An 18,974-nucleotide genomic window follows, 5' to 3' on the forward strand; every position below is an offset into this window, starting at 1 on the left:
AGCAGCACTGCAGGGATATTTTTATTATTATTATTTCACTGTGAATTTCTCTTTTTTCTATTAAAACCCAAAACTGGCTGGAGAAACACTTCCAGGGTTGGCACCTCGCTCCTGGGTACATCAGCCATCCTGTGGGGATGTGGGGCAGGAGCTGGACCCACAGACGCATCCCCAGCCATGGCGGGGACACAGGGGGAGGATGGGGAAGAGCACGGTGAGGGAGGATTCCTGGGACTGGTCCCAGGGCCTTTAGTTGCCATTGGCAAACACCCACAATTCCTGCCGACACACGGGGGGAGACAGGAGAGGGAAGGACCCGGACCAGCCAGATGCAGGCAGAACCTCCTTCCCTGTGCCTCCATGCATGGGGCTGGCTCAAACCTCCTCCAACTTCAGCAGCAGTGAGAGCTGGGCTAGAAATGGCTCCGGTGGTTGCAAGGATCAAGAAGGGGACCTCTCCTAAAGGAGGGGAGTGCCTTCCTGCTCCCTGGCCCCCCCGCACCTGGCAGGACCCCACGGTGGAAGGGCAGCCGGGCCATGGCCCCCACCTGTGGCATGTCCTGCTCGAGGAGGTACCCAATCTTCAGGTCAGGCTTCAGTGCCCGGACTGCGGCCAGCTCCCGCAGCACTTCCTCGTTTAATCCAGATGTGGTCAGTCTTTAAATAGAAGAAGAAATGGAAAAAAGTGTTAAAAAAACCTAAAAAACCCCAACCTGTGCTTTCCTGAGTGCTGGGATGCTGGTATCCCCCTCCCTGCCCTGCAGCATCCAACCCCGGGGTGCTGGCGCGGGGATGGTGGGTGGGGAAGGGGCACCTTACCCCAGGGCCCGCAGCGGGCAGGCGGGATGCCGGAGCTGCCGGCAGAGCTGCAGGACGCCATCGGCTCCCAACTCATTGTCACTCAGGTCCAGGCAGGCAAGGCCGGGGCTCTCCACCAGCCCAGCAGCCAGGGCTCGGCAGCAGGCACCCGTCAGCCGGCAGCTCCCCAACCTGCGGGAGCGAGATGAAGGAGGACGTGGGGTTTGAGGTGCTCCAGGTGGGAAGGAGGGAGCCCCAGCCACCCCTGCGGGCCCTTACCGCAGCGTCCGCAGCCGGCAGGAACGATGCCGGAGCCCCTCACACAGCAGCTGCACGCCAGCATCACGCAGCCCCTCGCTGAAGGATAAATCCAGCTCCTCCAGTTGCGGGCTTGTGCCCAGCACGGTGGCGAGGTCCTGGCAGCAGGCGCTGGTGAGGCGGGAGTACCACAGCCTGCCGGGGACACCGGGAAAGACCTTCAGAGCCAGTCTGAGCACCCCCTCAAGTGCCACCCACCATGGTGACAGTCCCCACCCTGCTGCTTTCAAGCTTCTCGCCCTGGGAGAGGGAGACAGAGGGATGATGCCACCCCAGAGGGACTTTTTGTGGTGCCTCCCCACCCCGTGGGTTTGGGTGCCGGGGTCGCTCACCGCAGGACGCGCAGGCGGCAGCCAGGCTGCCGCAGCCCCCCGCAGAGCAGGCGCACGCCGCCGTCGCCCAGCGTGCTGTCGCCCAGCTCCAGCCGGGCCAGGCTGGGGTGTTCGGCCACCAGCGCCGCCAGCTCCGCGCAGCAGCTCTCCGACAGCCCGCACCAGCGCAGCCTGAAGGGAGAGGCACAGAGAACGGGGTGGGGGGAGGCTCATCACACCTGCCCCACAGCCAATCAGCATGGAGAGACCACACCCACCCACCCCACAGCCAATCAGCATTGAGGGACCACACCCAGTTGCCCTACAGCCAATTAGCATGGAGAAACTGCACTCATCCAACCACTGCAGGGCCAGTCAGCATAAAGGGACCACACCCACCCACCCACCATATGGCCAATCAGCATGGAGGGGCCACACCCACCCACCATATGGCCAATCAGCATGGAGGGGCCACACCCACCCACCATATGGCCAGTCAGCATGGAGGGGCCACACCCAGCCACCCTACAGACAATTAGCATAGAGAAACTGTACCCATCCTCCCATTGCAGGGCCAATCAGCATGGAGCAACCACACCCACCCACCCACCATATGACCAATCAGCATGGAGGGGCCACACCCACCCACAGCCAAAGGGGGCTCAGACCCACCCCCCAGCCACTGGTGTTCCCCAGGAGCAGCGGGGCACTGCGGGGGGGTGACTGTGCCCCTGTACAGCCCCTGGGGCAGCACCCACCCACTCCACCCCCTGCTTTGGATGCCCCCACCTGCACCCCAGAGCCAGCCCGGGGTGGCCAGGCCCCGGCCAGCGCACCCGACACCCCATGCCAGCAGCAGCACGGTGGCCACCATTTTGGCTCAGTGCCGAGCTCTCCTACCGGAGCGCCTGCAGGTTGGTGCCCGGGTGCCGCAGTGCCTGGCAGAGCGGGTGGATGGGGGAGTGCAGCTCCTCAGCGAGGGGACAGGGACATCCTTCGGCTCCTGAGGCACTGGAGCTGCAGGGAGACAGAGTCCCAGGGGGCACAGGCAGCCCTCGCTAGCACTGGGAGCTCCTGGCTTCAACACCAGCACACAACCCCCCCCAAGCCGAGCTTGCCACCAGCTCATGGGGATTCTCTACACAAGAGTCCTCCATGGCTTTCAAGATGCAAAGGATCACGCGTGTAAGTGCTGCAGTCACCTGCTCTCAAGAAAATCTTGTGGCACACTTAAAATTTCAGCAGCAGGGATCTCCCTTTTGCATGCGAGAAGGGGGATGTGAAACCGGAGCAACACCCGGGCGCAGCTGGGCCTGGTCAGGCTGTGCAAGTTGAGCCAAGATGTTCTGTCTCCATCAATCCCACCACATGAAGCCGATGGAGGAGCCTGCATGATCCTTATTCTCCCACAAGAGTAAGTAAAATCCTCTGCTGAGGAACTAAACCCTCAGGGAAAGGACAAGCTGGTGTTTGGGTGGAAGGCACTGTAATGCCTTTAAAACCATCCTTTGGGGTGGAGAAGGAGAAATCTTTGCAATTTTGGGTCACTAGAGCAGAGAGGGGCAGCACTTACCGAGGGACAGCTGTGGCCAGCTCCTCCCTGGGATCCTGCTGGTCGAAGGAGCATCCCCGGAGTGTGATGCAGCTCAGCCCAGCCCACTGCCTGATGCAGAAGGAAAGAGCCATTTGGTCATACAACGTCAACTTGATGTCCTGCAAGTCTATGTCTGTGAAACGATCCAATGCACTTTGCACAAAGCTATTCTCGTTCATCTCAAACAAAAAGTGGAAAATGTCCAACTCCGAAACCTTCAGCTCTTGGCTGGGACAAGAGCTGCTTCTGTGCATCACCTGGAGCCACCTCAGCATGTCTTCCTTGGCTCGTGGTGAAATTCTACACCCAGTGATTTTGTCCATGTACTCTATCGATTTTTGGCTTACCAGACCAAACAGGAACCGCACTGTTAAGTTCAAATCCTTCCTGGAGTTGCTATAGCTTTCCAACAACATATTTACGTCCTTCATGAGAGCCCCTGAGTCACTGACCATTTCCTTATCATCCTCCAGAACGTAAAACATCGCCGCAAAAAACTCCTGGAGGTGCAGGTGGGTGAAGCTGTAGACGTTCCCATGATCTACACCTTTCTTTGATATCTTCTCATTGAGGAAGAGGGGGAGAAGGTCTGGCTGGTCCAAGCCACAGTCCTTGATCTCCTTCTCCTCAAAGAAGATCTTGTGCTTCCAGATGCCATTGGCAGCCAAGGAGCAAAGCTTGTGTAGGAACCGCTGGAGGTCCTGTGGGTTATCACTGCTTCTGCACTTCATTAACTGGGAGAGGTAAAACATGCTCATCCATGTGGTGGCTTTAGAGCACTCGATAAAGTTTTTCTTCTTGTAAAGCTCTTGTTTAAGGATGGTGCAGATGGTCCAGCTCATGACGGGGATGACACACAAGCTGTAGAGGATCTTGTTGCCTCTGGCAAATCTGAAGGCCACACTGGCTTTATCGTTGTTCTCAAAATACCTGTGGAAATATTCTTCCCTCATGGCTGCTGAAAATCCCAGTATTTCTGCATAATACTCACCATCCAGGCACTGTCCCAGGCTTTGAAGACCCGTTGGCCTCGTGGTGATGAGCAAGGAGGACTCGGGAAGAACAGTCTTCTTCAACAGGCTCATAAGGGTGGTTTCCAGTGGCTTCACTTCCGTGGGGTCAGAGGTCAGCTCATCTTCGGGCTGAACCAAGGGAAATCCCAGGGCCTCAAAACCATCAAAAATGAACAGGATCTTCTTCTGGTCATCCATGATCTTCTCAACTGGCATTCGCCTGTGAGGGCAGCACTTTGAAACCAGGTCTCCCACGCTGGCTTCCTTGGTAAAGGCAATGTCTTTACAGTCTATGCAGAAGATGTAGTCAAACTGTGCATAGATGGTCTCTTCCGCCCACTCCACCATCACCTTCCTGACCATCATCGTTTTCCCCATCCCTGGGGCACCCACCAGCACCACGACCTGTGGCGTTTGTCCATCTTCATCGGGTTTAAACAGCGTCTGGGCAGTGACAGTGATGGTGGCTGGTCCGTTGCTGGTGTTGGCACATCCACGGCCTGCGCCCACAGCTTCACGCTCGCCTCCACACTCGCTCCGAGGCTTCCTGGCAATGGTCAGGGCGGTATAGCGGCTGCTGACAGAGAGGTTCTGCCCAAGACAGGAGTTCACTTCTTTGTACCAGTGGAATGCCTGGACCACATGTTCTCTGTATTTCCGCTTGTACTCTGTGCCGGCAAGAAGCAGAGTCAGTCCCAAGCACAGCTGGATTCCTGAGGGGCCCCTAACCAGCCCAACCACACTACTGACACACCAACGGGACACTTGTTTCAACACTCAGGGCTTTTCTAAATCTGGCAGAGGCAATAAGGACATTATCTGTGAGAATTTAGGGCCCCTGGTCAGTTGGGGGTGGGTTCTTCCCCTCTCCTGGGTCCCCCCATCATCCTGATCCATCAATCCCTGTTTTAACTTCATCCACCCTGGGAGCAAATGCAATTGCCTGGGGCCACATGCAGCCTCCATCCCCTTCTGCTCATGTCCCTGGGGCCAAAGGCACCATAACAGGGATGCCTCCGGCTCCAAAGCGTTACCAAATGTGAGCTCTGCAGAGAAGTCCTTAATCCCCAGCCTGGGAGGAAAGGATCTGCCCAGCGGGCTGCCAGGCAGTGCTGAGAGCTGAAGGCTCTTCTCCAGGTAAAGGGGGAGCCCGGGAGTAAGTGGGGACAGCAAGAGGAGAGGTCGCTTACAGCCCCCATACTAACAGGGTCACAGAGGGACATCTTTGTGTTTCCAGGCTTCCTGGGAAGCCAAAACCTGCTTTTACCAACTTCCACCTGTCTCCAGAATCTCTCAAGGGAAAAAGAGACTAAGAAAAGCAAAATGTACACTGGCTCCCTACCTTTCACCTTCTCATCCAGGAGTTTCTCAGCGAGGTCTCTCTGGTTCATCTCTTCAAACAACCCAATCACTATGTCCATCACGGCATCTTCGCTGTAGTTCTTGCCCATGCAGCTGACAAGCGCACACGGATGGGTGGCCTTTGCCAGTGAATCCTTGGGGATATTCCATACTCCTTCTACGTGAACCTCCAATAACTTTGTCTTAAATTCCCGAAAGTCTTTAATTGTGAGACCTTGCAGTGCTTGTAAGAGGACAGCTAGTGCACGGTCTTCCCCTGCCATCACGGGATGTCACCTGAAAATATCCACGGTTAGAAATTACGGCTACACTACGGCAGATGTTTTGGAGCTCAGCACCAAGTTGGTTCTGTACAGCCCCGTTCTTTCTGCGCTGAAAAGGCTGGGGATGAGTCACTCCAGCGTGGCAAGGTCACAAGGGCTGCGGGCGCTGCAGGTTCTGTCACTGTGGGCATGTCCCCCCTGGAGACAGGAGAGAGAAAAACACCCCAAAAAGATCCAGGGGGGGTTGTAACTGGACTGGGAGCTGCAGCCACCCCAGATAAAAGCCTGGTCCTTCCCCACATCCCCGCCTGTGCTGTCCCTCAGTGCGGCGTGGCTGGCCATGCCGCGATGCCCTCACCGTGCTGCCAGGTGGCGGGATGGCCCGGCTCTGATGGAAGGGTTCGGGTGCTGCCTGAAAACCCCATCCTGCATACAGGCAGGGTTCAGGTGCTGCCTTAAATGCCCTTCCTGCATACAGACAGGGTTTGGGTGCTGCCTTAAATCCCCGTCCTGCATACAGGCAGGGTTCTGCTTTTTAACAGCAGCCTGACATCCGGCACACCCTTATTGCTTCCCTGCCACGGGGCTACTTGCCAGCTGGCCACACAAAACCACCTGGATGGGCAATTTAATACCGGAAGGACTCCTGGCAATAAGCCTACAAGGAAGATGTTGTTTTGGGGGAGAAGGGGCTTTAGGGAAGCACACCGATGCTTGCAGACATTGCAGTCCCTCTCCTGACTCTCACCTCCCTGGTGCTGGCAGTTACCCTTCTCCTCACAACAAGTCATGAGTTTGAAAAACCACCAAGCCCCTAAATTTCTAACCCTTCCAGAATAACCGCTTTGCTTGGGGTCCCCAACCTTTTACTGGTAAGAAAAGTCATGGAACCTTTTCCTCCTCCCTCTTCAAGACTCCTCATTTCTGGTATTACTCTTCTCCTCCTCAGTTCAAGTCTTCTGTGTCTTTAGGAGAAAAGTACCATCCTGCAGCTCTCTTGGAGCAGATCTGGCTGGAATTAGTTTCCTGTAAATTCAGGAAATCAGAGGGAAGCTGCAGTTTCCTGCAGGGATTACTGCCTGCTGCAGCTTTCACCCTGGAGCGAGGGGGACCTCCAAGGGAACCCCATCACAGGCAACATGAAGCTAAATTTAGATGCTTGCAAAAGCAGAGTAGGATAGAGAAATTAAAAATAGCTGCAGGAAATGGAGAATTAGACTGGGACCTGTCAGAGGATTATTGGGGTGAAATGTATGAAAGGGAAAGGAAAAAGGAGCTGGGAACAGCAGTAACTGTCCCAGTGTAACAGCTATCCCAGAGCCTGTGGGACTGCAAAAATAAAGTGCAGTTGTGGATTGAGCATGGCACTTCCAGAAATGTTTCAAGCTTTGGATGGAATAAAAATGAAATAGCTCAGTGCTTAGAGCTTGTGCTACACCAGCTTTTGCTCCAACATGTACTAAAGGACCAGTATATGCCCTTCTTGATTGAGCATGTTAAGTTAGATTGCCCGGCAGATAGGTAAGAAACCAGCAGCATAAAAAGGGATCCAGAAACTGGGAGGAGATGGAGAAGATTTTCCTGAATCAATACAGAATTGCTAAGCTTTCCATCCCACCAGTCCTTTGCTGGTGAGGCACAAGGCAGCTCTGGCGATGGATCACTGGAATTCGGTGCCCAAATGCAGGGAAGCCTCCCTGGGCTCACCTGGTAGCGATCAAATGGAGTGGTGCGAGTAATTATGGTCTGGGTTCAGGAGAAAATGGGAAAATTTAACATGGGCCAAGCAGCACCTGTGGCTTTCAGTAGTGAGGGGCGTAGACACCAGAGCAGAGGAGTAGGAAATATTTGGGAAATGGCGGTGGCAGGGGTAGTGCATCAGGATAAAAACGGATCAAAGGTGTTAAGGGCTCTGGAGAGTGTTAAAGGATTTACGAGGAGATATGGCAAAATGGGATGGGAAGGAAAGATGGGACTTGCTGGAAGGAGTGATGCTGCAGCTGAGAGGAGCCGTGGCAGGACATGGTGATACTCTTGTGCCTCTGCCACCCCCTAGGTGACCAAAGTCATCCTTAAGGAGATTGGCTTCGACCCAGCACTGCCTGCACAAATAGAAGTCTGTGTGCCAAACACATGGGGGCCCTGGGGGCTGCCTGGGGCTGTACCCAGGAGATCTGAAGGTACCAGCAGGCTTTTGACACAGCAGTGAAGATCCCTTTAATTTAGAAAGCGATTGGAGGATGGACTGTGGACTCTTACTAGATTTTTATGGTGAGATTTTTGTGTCCATAATACAGAAACCAGACAAAGGTGGTTATAAAGGGTGAAATGACAGATAGAAGCTTTGATGGAGGCAGATAAAGAATGATGGCAAGAGCCACCCCAGGAGGTTGGCAGAAAACCCCACTGTGTAAAACCTATTGCACCAGCTGAACTAGTGGGACTTCCCAGTCCCCCGTACAAATACTCATATTCTAATGAAGCTGAGACTGCTCTGAGTGAAATCATTAAGGGTTATTTTAAACACAGCCTTTCTGAGAAATTACAAACCCTTATAATTTTCTACTGCAGCCTGTTAGAAAGGCTGATGGAAAACCCTGGCAAATGTCAGTGGAGTACTGCCAAATAAAAGCATTCCCCATGAGAACAGCTCGTAGTCTAGCAGACATGCCAGTGATTATTGCTAAGTTACCAGAAAACAAGTGGTTCCTGTCATAGATCCAACCGTTTCTTCGCCTTTCTGCTTACTGAAGAATTTGTTTTCAGATTTGCTTTTGCACTTGGAGAAAAGGAATAAACCCTTGCCCAGGTACTGCCGGAGCTTCACAACACACCTGTGGGTACAGGCTCATGTCAGAAACCTGTTCAAACTATTGTCTCCAGGGGATAAAGAAAAAACATCTTGTGTGGATGATATTCCAGCGACTGGAGCTACTGAAGAGGTGAGAGGTGTCCAAGATTTAAAATTAGTGAGATCAGACAGGATTTGCGGTCAATTTGAAGTAGGCACCATTAGTGCAAGCTGAGGATAACTACTGGGAATTACAATTGGCGAGTCAGGAAGACCAGTAGGTACAAGTGTGGTTAAAGCTTTGCATGAAAGAAAGGGTTTTTTTGTGGTCCAGCCCAGCTGAGAACACTGTTAGAAGGATTTAATTTCTGACAGCAGCACATCTGTAACTGTGCTGGTATCTGCAGACTGTTGTGGGAATCACTGATTAAGACTCTGGAGTGGAAGTGGACTCAGGACATGATGATGCCCTAACTCAAGTGGAAAAAAGCTGCTCTAAAAGCCCCAGCACTAGAATGCCCAGCACCAGGAGAGCACCTTTCAACAGGAATTTTGGTTCAAAGAGAGCAGAAAAGCACAGTGGGAACCAGCAGCATGTGAACTGTGTCTCCTTCAGGGTCTGGACACAAAAACTCCACAGCAGCCTGGGCTGGGCTGGTCTTTGGGGCTTCCACCCTCACAGTCCCACCTACCCACACCCCTCTCAGGTTTTAGGGAAATTCAGCAGCAGAGTATCATCTACATGAATCCCACCAGGCACTGATGTTAATGGATAGGAAGGTGCTGTACAAACCTTACAAGGAGTAGATTGTCTTGCTCCTGCTCTAACCCAACAAGGTGCAGACTGCACTGTTGAGAACAAACCCAATTGTAATTGTTGGGTCTGGGAGCAGGGGTTCTTTTTAAAGAACCTAGCAATAAACCAAAGGTACAATTCATTGATGAGAGCACCAGATAGAAGCAAGCTAAAAACAGTCCCCTGCTGCTATTAATAGAGCAGAAGAGCAACTAGTGGGGAAACTGTTAAAAAACAAAATCACTCCAAATAGAGTACAGGCTATTATAGACATCACTAAGAGACAAACTCTCCAAGCAGAACCCATTGCATGTCTTTGTGGATAGTAATTATGTTAATAAAGAAATAAAATACTGGTGGTATGACTGGAGAAAGGGGGATAGGAAGCATGATGGGGAATAAAGAAAATGAGATTTTTCTTACAAGCTCAGAAAGACAGTGGGAAGAAAATATATGTAATGTGTGTTAAAGTACATGGGAAGCCTGAAAACAATACTGTGAAACTGTTTAATAAGCCAGATCATCAACCAGCTGAGTTCAACTGCTGCAGTCTCAAGCCATGGGAAGGTCTGCAGCATCCTTGCTGAGCTTGTGAAGACGACCCACTACTTGTGGACGACCAGCAGAGGTGGAGAACAGCTATCTGCAGGGCAGACGCTGGGTATTGAGGCAACTCCCCACGCCTCAGCTGCCAGATTTTGCCCATCTGGAGCTGTATTTTCTTTCACTTTAACCAGAGTAGCCAGTAATTCCTGCAATAGGATTTTTCATGATTAAATATCTAACCTATGGCCTGTTGTGGTCTTGCTTCGCTTGGTCTGACAACTTAAAGCAATAAAATAACTTGGGATCCAAGAATAAAAACTGTTACAGCTCTCAAGGGAGCCTGGAGAGTTACAGCTCTTGAGATCTGGATCCACCCAGGCTGGGGACTCACAGTTAAAGCACTGCAAAAATGCCCCAAAATTGTAATAACCTAATGACCTTGGTGGGTTTATTTGCCTACAGGATCAGCCTTGCGGGACAACAATTTGCAGAGAAGCAGCTAGACATGATGAGAGACACTGAATCCTACAACAGCATGTATTATAGGAGGAATTTGCAAAGGGCCTAGGAGAGGAAATCAAAGAAGAAGAAAAAAAAAAGTGTTTGGAACAGATGGCAAATTAAACCCTAGCAGTATTTGATTAGATAAAGGCTGAAATATTAAAGCATATATGTATATAAATTATATAAATATATCAAGTATAATCTTGCTGATGCTAAAGGCAAACAGTTTACCTAACTGGAAGATGAAAATATGCCATCACTGCCAGGTTATGGCACTTTTTAAAGGATGAAGTCTTATAGAAATACTGTTCTGTACGTCTCAATGCACCCTGCCATACAGTTAATTGCGCTTACATTTTTGCAAAATGATATTAATAATAACTGCAGTATACAATAGAGCTAGAATGCTTATAAGGAAATATTATTATTGGAGAGCTCACCAATTATGTGAACTGTGAGTGAAAGTTAACAATACCATAAATAAATTTAGCATTGCCAGGAGGAGAGCATCAGAAAAGGCACTGCTGGGTGAGGCTGGGGATCAGGCTGCGGGGTCTGCACTGGGTGGGCAGGGCTGGAACAGGGTGGGGGGATGCCCCAGAACTAGGGTGCACCTGGGGACTCATCAGGAGATGGAACCAGAGACAGGCTGAGGAAAAAAGCCACAGCACAGGTACAAGGTCCATGCAGGAGACAGGACCAGGAACAAGGCTACAATGCAGAGCTAAGATCGTTCCTAGAGTCCAGGCTAGAGAAGGGCTACCTACAGCATGGGGATAAGGGGAGTGTGTGCCCAGAGCTGAGCTTAAACAGAGCCAGGGGCCCTCAGCAGTGGGTGGGGAGGCTCCAGGTGAGGCTGGTTAGGGCTTTGAGGCTATTAATAGCCCCTTAGGCTTGTATTTTCTCTGTAAGGACTTTCTGTGCAGGGTATTAAGCTGGGCAGTGCTTCAGTTTGCGGCAGTAACTGCAAACCCACCTTGGCTGCTGTAGCAAGCCACTTCACCACAAGAAATGCCCTTCATCCTGCTTCCCTGGAAGTGCAGAGATAAGGAGAAATGGCTGCTACCCAAATGGCCCGAGGTTTTTGCTGCTGTGTAGCCTTTTCCTCCCTCTGCAGCCATGGGTGGGTTGGAACTGGGGCTTTAGGAGAGAGCCTCTCTTGGGCGTTTCTGATGCCTAGGGATGAAATGAGTGTGAGCCTGTTCTGTGATTTTTCTCTTCTGCTTTTCATGCTCCAATTCATGAACAGGGTACCTGTGTGTTGGGTGGGAGGGGGTAAACCTGTGCTGAGGAGGAGATGGGAACTGAGGAGTTGGGATTGAGGCACAGGAGAATTTTGCAGCTGAGGCTGCTGACTGCCTCCAGCTTGTGTGGGGCTGGCCTTTCAACCAGGCAGGATGGAAAAGAAAATGCTTTCAGGAGATGTGTCTAGCAAAGCTGCTTTAGAGGGATGCTGAGAAAGGAGGGAAGGATGTTTTAAGGAACACTGGGAGTTTAAGAAGGGGGGAAAAAATAGATTCCTTACTGCCAACATCTTGTTAGCCAATTGCAAATGGTGCAGTTACTGTGGTGAGGTTTGTGGGGTCCCTGCTGGGTGGCTCCTGCTGCAAAGGAACAGGACATTGAGGCCAGGAGCAGGGCAGAGCTACCGGGGAGGTGGTTAAACCCAAACAATGGCCATTCAGGGTTTCACAGGCCCCAGAGTGAGCCTGGCTCTGTGGCACCGTGGGCTGAGCTATATCCATCAAGCCCAATTTCCCTGCTCAGAGCCTGCCATCGTCCTGTCCCTCTGGCTTGCAGGACATCGAGTAAGTCTGGGAATAAATGTTTTTCTCTGAAAGTGCAGGGCACATCATGTTCTTTCCCAAGGATGCTGTTCCCCCTGAGCAGGACTTGCAGGGGGCTTGCCAGGAGCCAGGGCTGCTCTTATCCCTGCTAACTCATCCTGGGGTATGCTGAGAGGGAGGAAGGAAAACCAGCAGCACAGTTTCTAAAGGTTTCCCTCTCCATCTGACCTTGCAGAAGCTGTTTTCACCTTGCTGTGTCTTGATCTGAATTGCTGCTTGCTGTGCCTGTGCTGGCGCTCGGCTCTCCCAGGCTGTGTTAGGTCTGATGTGACCCACTTGCAGCAGGGAACCTTCCTGTGCTCGGTGCCAGGGGATTTCTGGTGCTGACTTGCTCTGGGGCTGCTTTCTTGGCTTCTCCTCTCTGCAATGGAAGGGGGTGAGGTTATTGGTTTTACAGCTCCTTTCCTTTGCTTCCCTTTTTTCTATGTTGCTAAAAATATTAAAATTCAAAATCTGAGGTATACAATACAGATTCAAAAAGTCTAAGGCATATAAATAGATCATGTGGGGCTGTTTATCTCTGAAGGCAGTGGCAGAATGTGTGAATGCAAGGAAATTGCAGCTGGAACCCCCTGGCCTCAGCTCATCCAGGCTCTGGGGACTGGAGCTTGTAATTTCTGCTTGCAGGGGGCTCCATTCCTCCTTCTGCTGCGCTGAGGGGATGCGCAGAGGCTGAGGATATTTCTGCTTGATGTAGAAGTGACAAAAAGGTTTTAAGACCTCTGTGTGCAGCTCCTGGGAGCAGTGGTTTGGGTGTGTCTCCTGCATTAAATCACAGATTTTTTCATGAGCTTTGGAGAAACTTTGCCCCTCTCTGCTGCTGTCAATAGATCAGCAGATTTGGGAGGCATTAGAAAGGGGAAGCAGCTGCTTGCAGCCACTGAATGGTCTTGGCTGTGCCTGGCACAAGTCCCTAAAAGAGTGGGGAGGGCTGGCAGTGCTGAGTGTGTGACCAGACGGGCAGCAGAGGGGACATCAGCATCAGCCACAGCTAATCCTGTCTGTGCCAGTTTGTCTGAGCTGCTGGAGCTGAGGACTACAACAAGATAACCTTGCTCATCCCTGCTCCACGGGGGTGTTGGTAGCTGCATCCAAAACTAGCCCCTGGAAGCATGACCTTTCCTGGGAGATTTGGATTCCCGCATCCAGCCCTCATGTTTTCTGCAGTTTCCTTCAAAGACAGGCAGTATTGATTTTATTTTGCAGGGGGACTTAAGCAGCCTGAGTATTTTTAAGCATATTGGCATAGGTGAGATGCACACCAGCTTGGCTCTTGAAGGCAGCTTGGCAGAGCCAGGGAGGGTTGGGGAAGAAAATACTGATTTTTCTCCGGAGTTTCTGCTCTACTGCACAAAGTACGTTGGTGGCTGAGCTGTTGCGTGGCTGCTGTTTATGGGAGGGAAGAAAATACAGTGGCCACAGAAATAAAGTGAATTATTCTGCAAGTGGTTAAGCTGAAAAAGTTGGTTTCTCATGGATTTTTGGAGTATAATCTCCTTGAGATGTTTACACTCTCTAAAAAGTGCATGAAGCTGGTCAGTGTGTGCCAGGTAACTGTACGGAGGAAAACAGGCAAGCATCACATAGCTCTTACTTCCTGAGAAAATTGGGCTAAAAGAGCTCTAGACAGTCCTAGGACCTGGCTGCAGTTTGGGGTATGAGCAAGATTTGTCCTGAGCGGTGTGAATTTGATATCTGGGCCTGGCTGGAGGAGGTGAGGCTGTGACAGAGGGCTGTTTGCTTTTAACTGATGTGCTGAGAAGCACCGGTGCAGCTGAGGAGGAGGCTGTGTGTCTGGCACAGCCTGGCTGGATGTCTGACAGTGCTCCGCAGCGGGACCTGGGCTGCATGCCCAGCTATGAGCAGCCTTGGGCTGCCCCCAGTCCCTCACAGACCTTGCAGGACTTGTATAAGGGGTGTCAGACCCCGGCCTGCTGGGACAAGGAAGGCTCTGGGGAGAAGGGAAGAAGAGCTGACTCAACCTACCTCAAGATGCAGCATTTTAGCTTTTTTGCTCTACTGTGCAGAGCTTCTCCTTGGCAAGACAGATTGCAGCCCCCTAACTCACTGCTGGGGGATTGTCACACCCAGAAATCCCCTATCCTTGTGGGGGGAGCCCCACACTCCTTTTTTTCTCTTGTCTACAATTTAATCAGGTTGACCCCCTCCCCAGTATGTTCCCCCCCATTTTGTGGCTATATTCACTGTAATCACTGCAAACCCAGGGAGGATTCAGAGGGGCGAGTGAGCTGAAGCAGAGAGGGGTTCAGTGCTGCAGGGACAGCCCTGCCCAGCCTCAAATAACTGGGGACATGGAGATGCAGCTGGCCTGCCTTAACTGCCCTGCCAGCCCCCACTTGGCATCCTGTCCCAACCCTTCCGTCCGGATTGGAGCGCTGTCTCCCCCCCTCCCCCGCTCTTCATCTTCATGCAGTCTGCAGAGGTGCATTGTGGGAAACTCCCAAGTTTCCCCCCCCCCCCCCCCCCCCCATCCTCCCTCCCTCCTCTCTGCGCAAGAGCCAGCTCCCAAGGTTTGACTCGTGCAGTCGGCCGGAGGACAGAAGGTAAGGGCTGACGCTTTCCTCCGTGCAGGCCGGCACCTGGGGGGGCTTGGGGCAGAGCTGCCGGGGGTCCCCAGCCGTCGGCGGAGAGACGGGCAGCGTTCCTATTCGGGGTGACGTAGTGAAAGAGAGACGCAGATCTACCTGGTCAAGGTGAGTGTCCGCCGCCTCGCAGCTGCCTGGGATGGAGGCCGGGGGCTGCCATGCCAGCCGGCTCGGGAGCGTGTCCCCACGCAGCTCTCTCTGTTAACAGGCAATAATGCTTTTTTTAACCCAAAACAATAAGCACAGTGAGGATGGCTGCCCCTGAGCAGCTCTCCTCGTCTGCTCCCTGAAGGTCAGGCAGCCAGAGAAGGCAGTTCCGCAAACGCAAGTGCGTGGGAGCCTGCCTGCTGCCTGCCTGCTGCCTCCACGTACCTGCGATCTCTTCCGCAGAGATCTCCTGCGCTGTCTTTGCGGGATGTGCTCTGCTTGCCTGCTCCGAGCTGGGCTGGCCCCTGCCAACAGCCACCCGGGCTTCAGGGAGGGGAAGGGAGAAGCCCTGGGCTGGAGACGGGGGTTTGATGCCGCAGGAGGGCTCTGAGGACGGAGGAGTGGAGCCGGCCATGTGCCGGAAACGGGGCAGCTGGGAGGGAGGAAGGGAAGCAGCATTCCCAGATAAAACCGGCCAGCCTTGGCAGGAAAGCCTGTACACCTCCCTGAAAGGTTTTGATCGGGTTTCCAGCTGTGTTTTCTCTCCCATCTGCATGGGTGGTGGGATTTGTTTGCCCTTCGCTCTGCTTGTGTGGGTTTAATGACTCCGTTTAATCGCTGTCAATCCTGAGGCAGGCGGGAAGCCTGGTAGGAACAGCCAGCAGCCCTGGTGCTCAGTCTTCACCTTTCCCAAGGAAGGAGCTGGGGGTTTTCTGCTAGGTGAGGGGGCTTTGATATCAAAGGGGTATCCTTTGATATGACCCCTGGCTTGTGCTGGAACAAAGCTCGCAAAGGAAAATCTGCCCAGAAAACACCAAAATGGAGAGAGATGACAGGCAATAGTGTCTATTTTAAGCTAGGGGAGAAGATAACACCAAATGAGCAGGAGGGAGGGGGACACCAGCCCAGGGCTCCTGTTTCAAGGTGTGTGCTTTCAGGGGTGAAATGCATGGGGGGGAAACAGGGGGTGTTTTGGGATTTTCAGTCTGATGCCCCTGCCTCTCTGCGCATCTGTGTGCATCCATGACCTGTATGTTTGCAGAGACCTGTTGATCTGGTCCCTGCTCCTGCTTCGTTCTCTGTGATCATCTAGTAGCTTCTGGTGGGTTGGAGGTGGGAAGGAAGAGGATTTTTATTCTTGAATCAAGGTGAGCCTGGTAAAACTTTGGCATTGGGGTAAAAGGAGGAAGCCCTCCCCGTCGCAGTCCCGTTTTCCTGGGTGGGGCTTGGGCAGGATGCTGTCAGGAGAGGGAGGATGGACTATGCTGGATTGAGCTCGCTGTTCCATCTCAGGACTGACCTCCAAAAGTCTGACCTTCACAGGTTTGACCTTCAGCATTTTTCATCTTTCCTTTCTCAGCCACGGTGCTCAGCACCAGCCTTTAACCCCGTGATATTGTGGCAGGATGGGGAAAGAAAATCCAGAATTTCCCTAAATGCGGATGTTCCTCCCTCTGCATCCATCCTCTCTGCATCCATCCCCTCTGCTGGCAAGCTGCCAGGAATGGGGGGTGGGGGCTGGTGAGCACCCTGGCATCCTTGGTCAGGCGTGGGGGCAGGCGGAGGGGATGGAGGGGAGGAATAGAACTCTCTGAGCAAGCTTTTCTGTAGCATCCTTCCCCGGATCCTTCCCAGCTTCCTGCAGGGAGGGAGGGATTGAGCACTCTGGTTTTGCCGCACAAGGTAAGCGACGGGCTTTATCCCAGAACATGCCAGGAGCCTCCCTGGAAGGTCACTGCCTCGTGACGAACTGGCCCCTCGTCTGCCTGCAGTGTCTTCTTACATTTCAGCTGCAAAGCAACAGTTTTCAGGCTGACGCCTGCAGATCTGTGGGCTGTCAGATTCGGAACCTGGCTCTGCACATGCAGAATTGCCTCTGTAATCTTTTTGCCGGCCGCAGCTGAGCCACACAGGAGAGTGATGCCGTGAGAGCCTGGTGCAGTCCTGCTTTGGTCAGAAGGGATGGGTTAGTCAGGATGCCTGTAAGCTGTGAAATTTGCTGCTGCTTAGTGCAGTGGTTGGGTCTATTTTACTGTGTCAGAGCTGACACCCTCTCATCTTTTTTTGCTTGTGGAGATTGCATTTGAGAGATACAGGACCCACTGATTGTGGGAAGGGGGCTTAAAAGCATTAATCTGTTACAAAGGACATCAGCTGCCTACATCTGGGTACCAGCTCCTGGCTTCTTGGGGAGCAGCACCCCAAACTGGAAGCATTTATCCTCTTGGCTAAGGCAGTTAGTTTCCCAAGTGCTGGTGGGCACAGTATAAAGAGCAGGGCTGTAGTGGAGAGGAGTGAGTTCACCTTTCTCCAAGAGGCAGAGAGGACGTCTGAAACATGTGCTGATCCTGCCACAACGTTATTCCTGAGGTGACACTGCAGACCCAACGCTGAGCAGAGAACTGAGGCCTGCCCCACAGCCCCAGCCTGGGTGTTAAGATGGATGTCGTGGGGAATTGCTTATGTAGTTCCTGGGGAGAACTGAGATTTTGGAGGTGGCAGTAACCTCCCTCCAGGAGTGAGCAGTTCTCTGGGAGAATGGCTGAGCAGAGCCATAAGTGGTGCAGACCTGCAGGTGATGGAGGAGGGGGTGTCACTGATGCTGAGCTATGAAGCTGTGGTTGGAAGAGTGATAATTTTCAGTAGCAAGGCTGCAACAGGAGGCTGCTGGGCCAACTTCTGCCGGGGCTTTTGGGCTCTGGTGTCCTGCCTTCTGATCTCACAGAGGTGCCAGCCTGTCCCCATGAAGGGATGTGCCACTTTTTGGTGCAGCAGCTTGTCCCCAGTGCCACAGAGCTGCTGGCATTGAATCGCTGGCTCTGGGAGGGCTGAAAAAGCAGTATAAAGAAACAAAATGAGTGTGTTTGCAAAATGCTGAGTGTGGCAAAAGTCAAGACATGAGGAGGTGCTGAGGGTGGGATGCAGGGGTGGCACAGCAGTCTGGAACACAGGATGCACCCCGATGTCTGCCCATGCCTGCCTGCCAGACATCACACTTGTGGGTTAAGGCTCCATGGTTCATATTGCTGGCGGTGCATCTTTCATTGTGTCTCCAGAATTGCTCCCTGTTGAAACTACTCCAGTGCTTCAGTCCAGTGTTTTGCCAAATAGCTGTCATGGAAAAAAAAAGTCATTGTGGCTGATAATCCTTTCCTTTGTTCCCCTAAATTTCTGTTTTGGGGTGAGTGATGCTCAGCCCTGTCAGGGAGAGATTTAAGATCCAATACCTTATGATTTTTGAAGGGTAAAAGCTACAGTCTTGTTCCAGTACAAAAAATTGAACTATAAAGCAGAAAACCAACACTTGATTCTGAGGGGGGCTCAAACACAGGATTAAAGCTAGGACAGCACAGCAAAGTGAGGTTCTCTAAAATTTAGTTATGATAGACTCCCTTAGGCAGCTCGTGCGCTGTCCTATGACCCTGAGAAGCCAGACTTTGCAGCAGAAGGGTATTTCCAGCAAAATCTCAGCAAAGTATGTTCAGATTCTCTCTAATTCTAGAAATAACTTTGCTGTAAACTGTGGCTGAGAGTGCAGCTGATCCAGCTGCATCACGAGGGCTGGTGGCACTTGGGTGACCAGGCAGGTTCTATGGCCTTGCCAGGTGTGACTTCTGCTGACAGCAGGTCGGGTCCACATGAGTGTAACTTGGTACCCAACCCTATGGACGTCAGTCAGAGCATGTGGTTGGTCCCAGTGGAGAGTTTGAAACAATCTTCTGTTTCCTGAGGCTGTTTTGGTAACACTTTCCTGATTTCTGCCGTGTTTTGGGGCAGCTGTGAGCCGAAGCATGAGAAGGGGGTTTGTGTTGGTTTTGTGTCTGTGCCAGCACAGGGTGCCAGGCAGCGCGGAGTGCGGGTGATGAGTAACCCCTTTGGGACTGTGTGGTGAATACTCTGATGGAGGAGGAAAGGAGTGGGCTTAGTTGGGGTTTTTTTTGGTAGCAGCTTGTATATTTTTAATAGAGTTGTGGGCATGAAGCTGAACTGAGATGCAAGTGCTTTTCAGCCTGTGTTGCTGCAGAGAAATGGCCAGGTTTGTGTCTGTGAGGTGCACTGGATGGAGATTTGCAGACGG

The 18,974-nt window shown here is 52.3% G+C and overlaps 2 protein-coding genes across 4 annotated transcripts in view; one reads left to right on the forward strand and one right to left on the reverse strand.

The window, feature by feature from the left end:
• Nucleotides 1-15,302, reverse strand: LOC141966035 (NACHT, LRR and PYD domains-containing protein 3-like). Its single transcript, XM_074918338.1, has 10 exons — nt 15,122-15,302; nt 14,849-14,947; nt 12,312-12,504; nt 5,377-5,857; nt 3,001-4,702; nt 2,328-2,444; nt 1,449-1,619; nt 1,078-1,251; nt 820-990; nt 1-657 (listed from the first exon to the last, which is right to left on the reverse strand). Exons 4-10 carry the CDS (start codon nt 5,657-5,659, stop codon nt 414-416), a joined length of 2,862 nt encoding a protein of 953 aa, XP_074774439.1. The 5' UTR covers nt 5,660-5,857; nt 12,312-12,504; nt 14,849-14,947; nt 15,122-15,302; the 3' UTR covers nt 1-413.
• CEND1 (cell cycle exit and neuronal differentiation 1) overlaps nt 14,636-18,974 on the forward strand; it is a 23,612-nt gene continuing 19,273 nt past the window's right edge. Inside the window, exon 1 of one of the 3 annotated variants that reach the window (XM_074918409.1) lies at nt 14,636-14,707. The gene's annotated coding sequence lies outside the window, so the exon portion shown is untranslated. Of the gene's footprint in view, nt 14,858-16,139; nt 16,220-18,974 lie in introns of those variants that run through there. The other 2 variants (XM_074918408.1, XM_074918410.1) reach the window with 2 other exon arrangements.

Source organism: Athene noctua, chromosome 14 (assembly GCF_965140245.1).
Source record: "Athene noctua chromosome 14, bAthNoc1.hap1.1, whole genome shotgun sequence".
NCBI classification, from domain to species: Eukaryota; Metazoa; Chordata; class Aves; order Strigiformes; family Strigidae; genus Athene; species Athene noctua.

Coding starts and splice junctions, on each gene's coding strand:
- LOC141966035 (XM_074918338.1), bottom strand. CDS start 5,659: ATGGCAGGGGAAGACCGTGCACTAGCTGTCCTCTTACAAGCACTGCAA. Junction 1,620..2,327: donor ACCAACCTGCAGGCGCTCCG/GTAGGAGAGCTC, acceptor CTCTCCCTTCAG/GCTGCGCTGGTGCGGGCTGT. Junction 991..1,077: donor TGCCGGCTGCGGACGCTGCG/GTAAGGGCCCGC, acceptor TCGCTCCCGCAG/GTTGGGGAGCTGCCGGCTGA.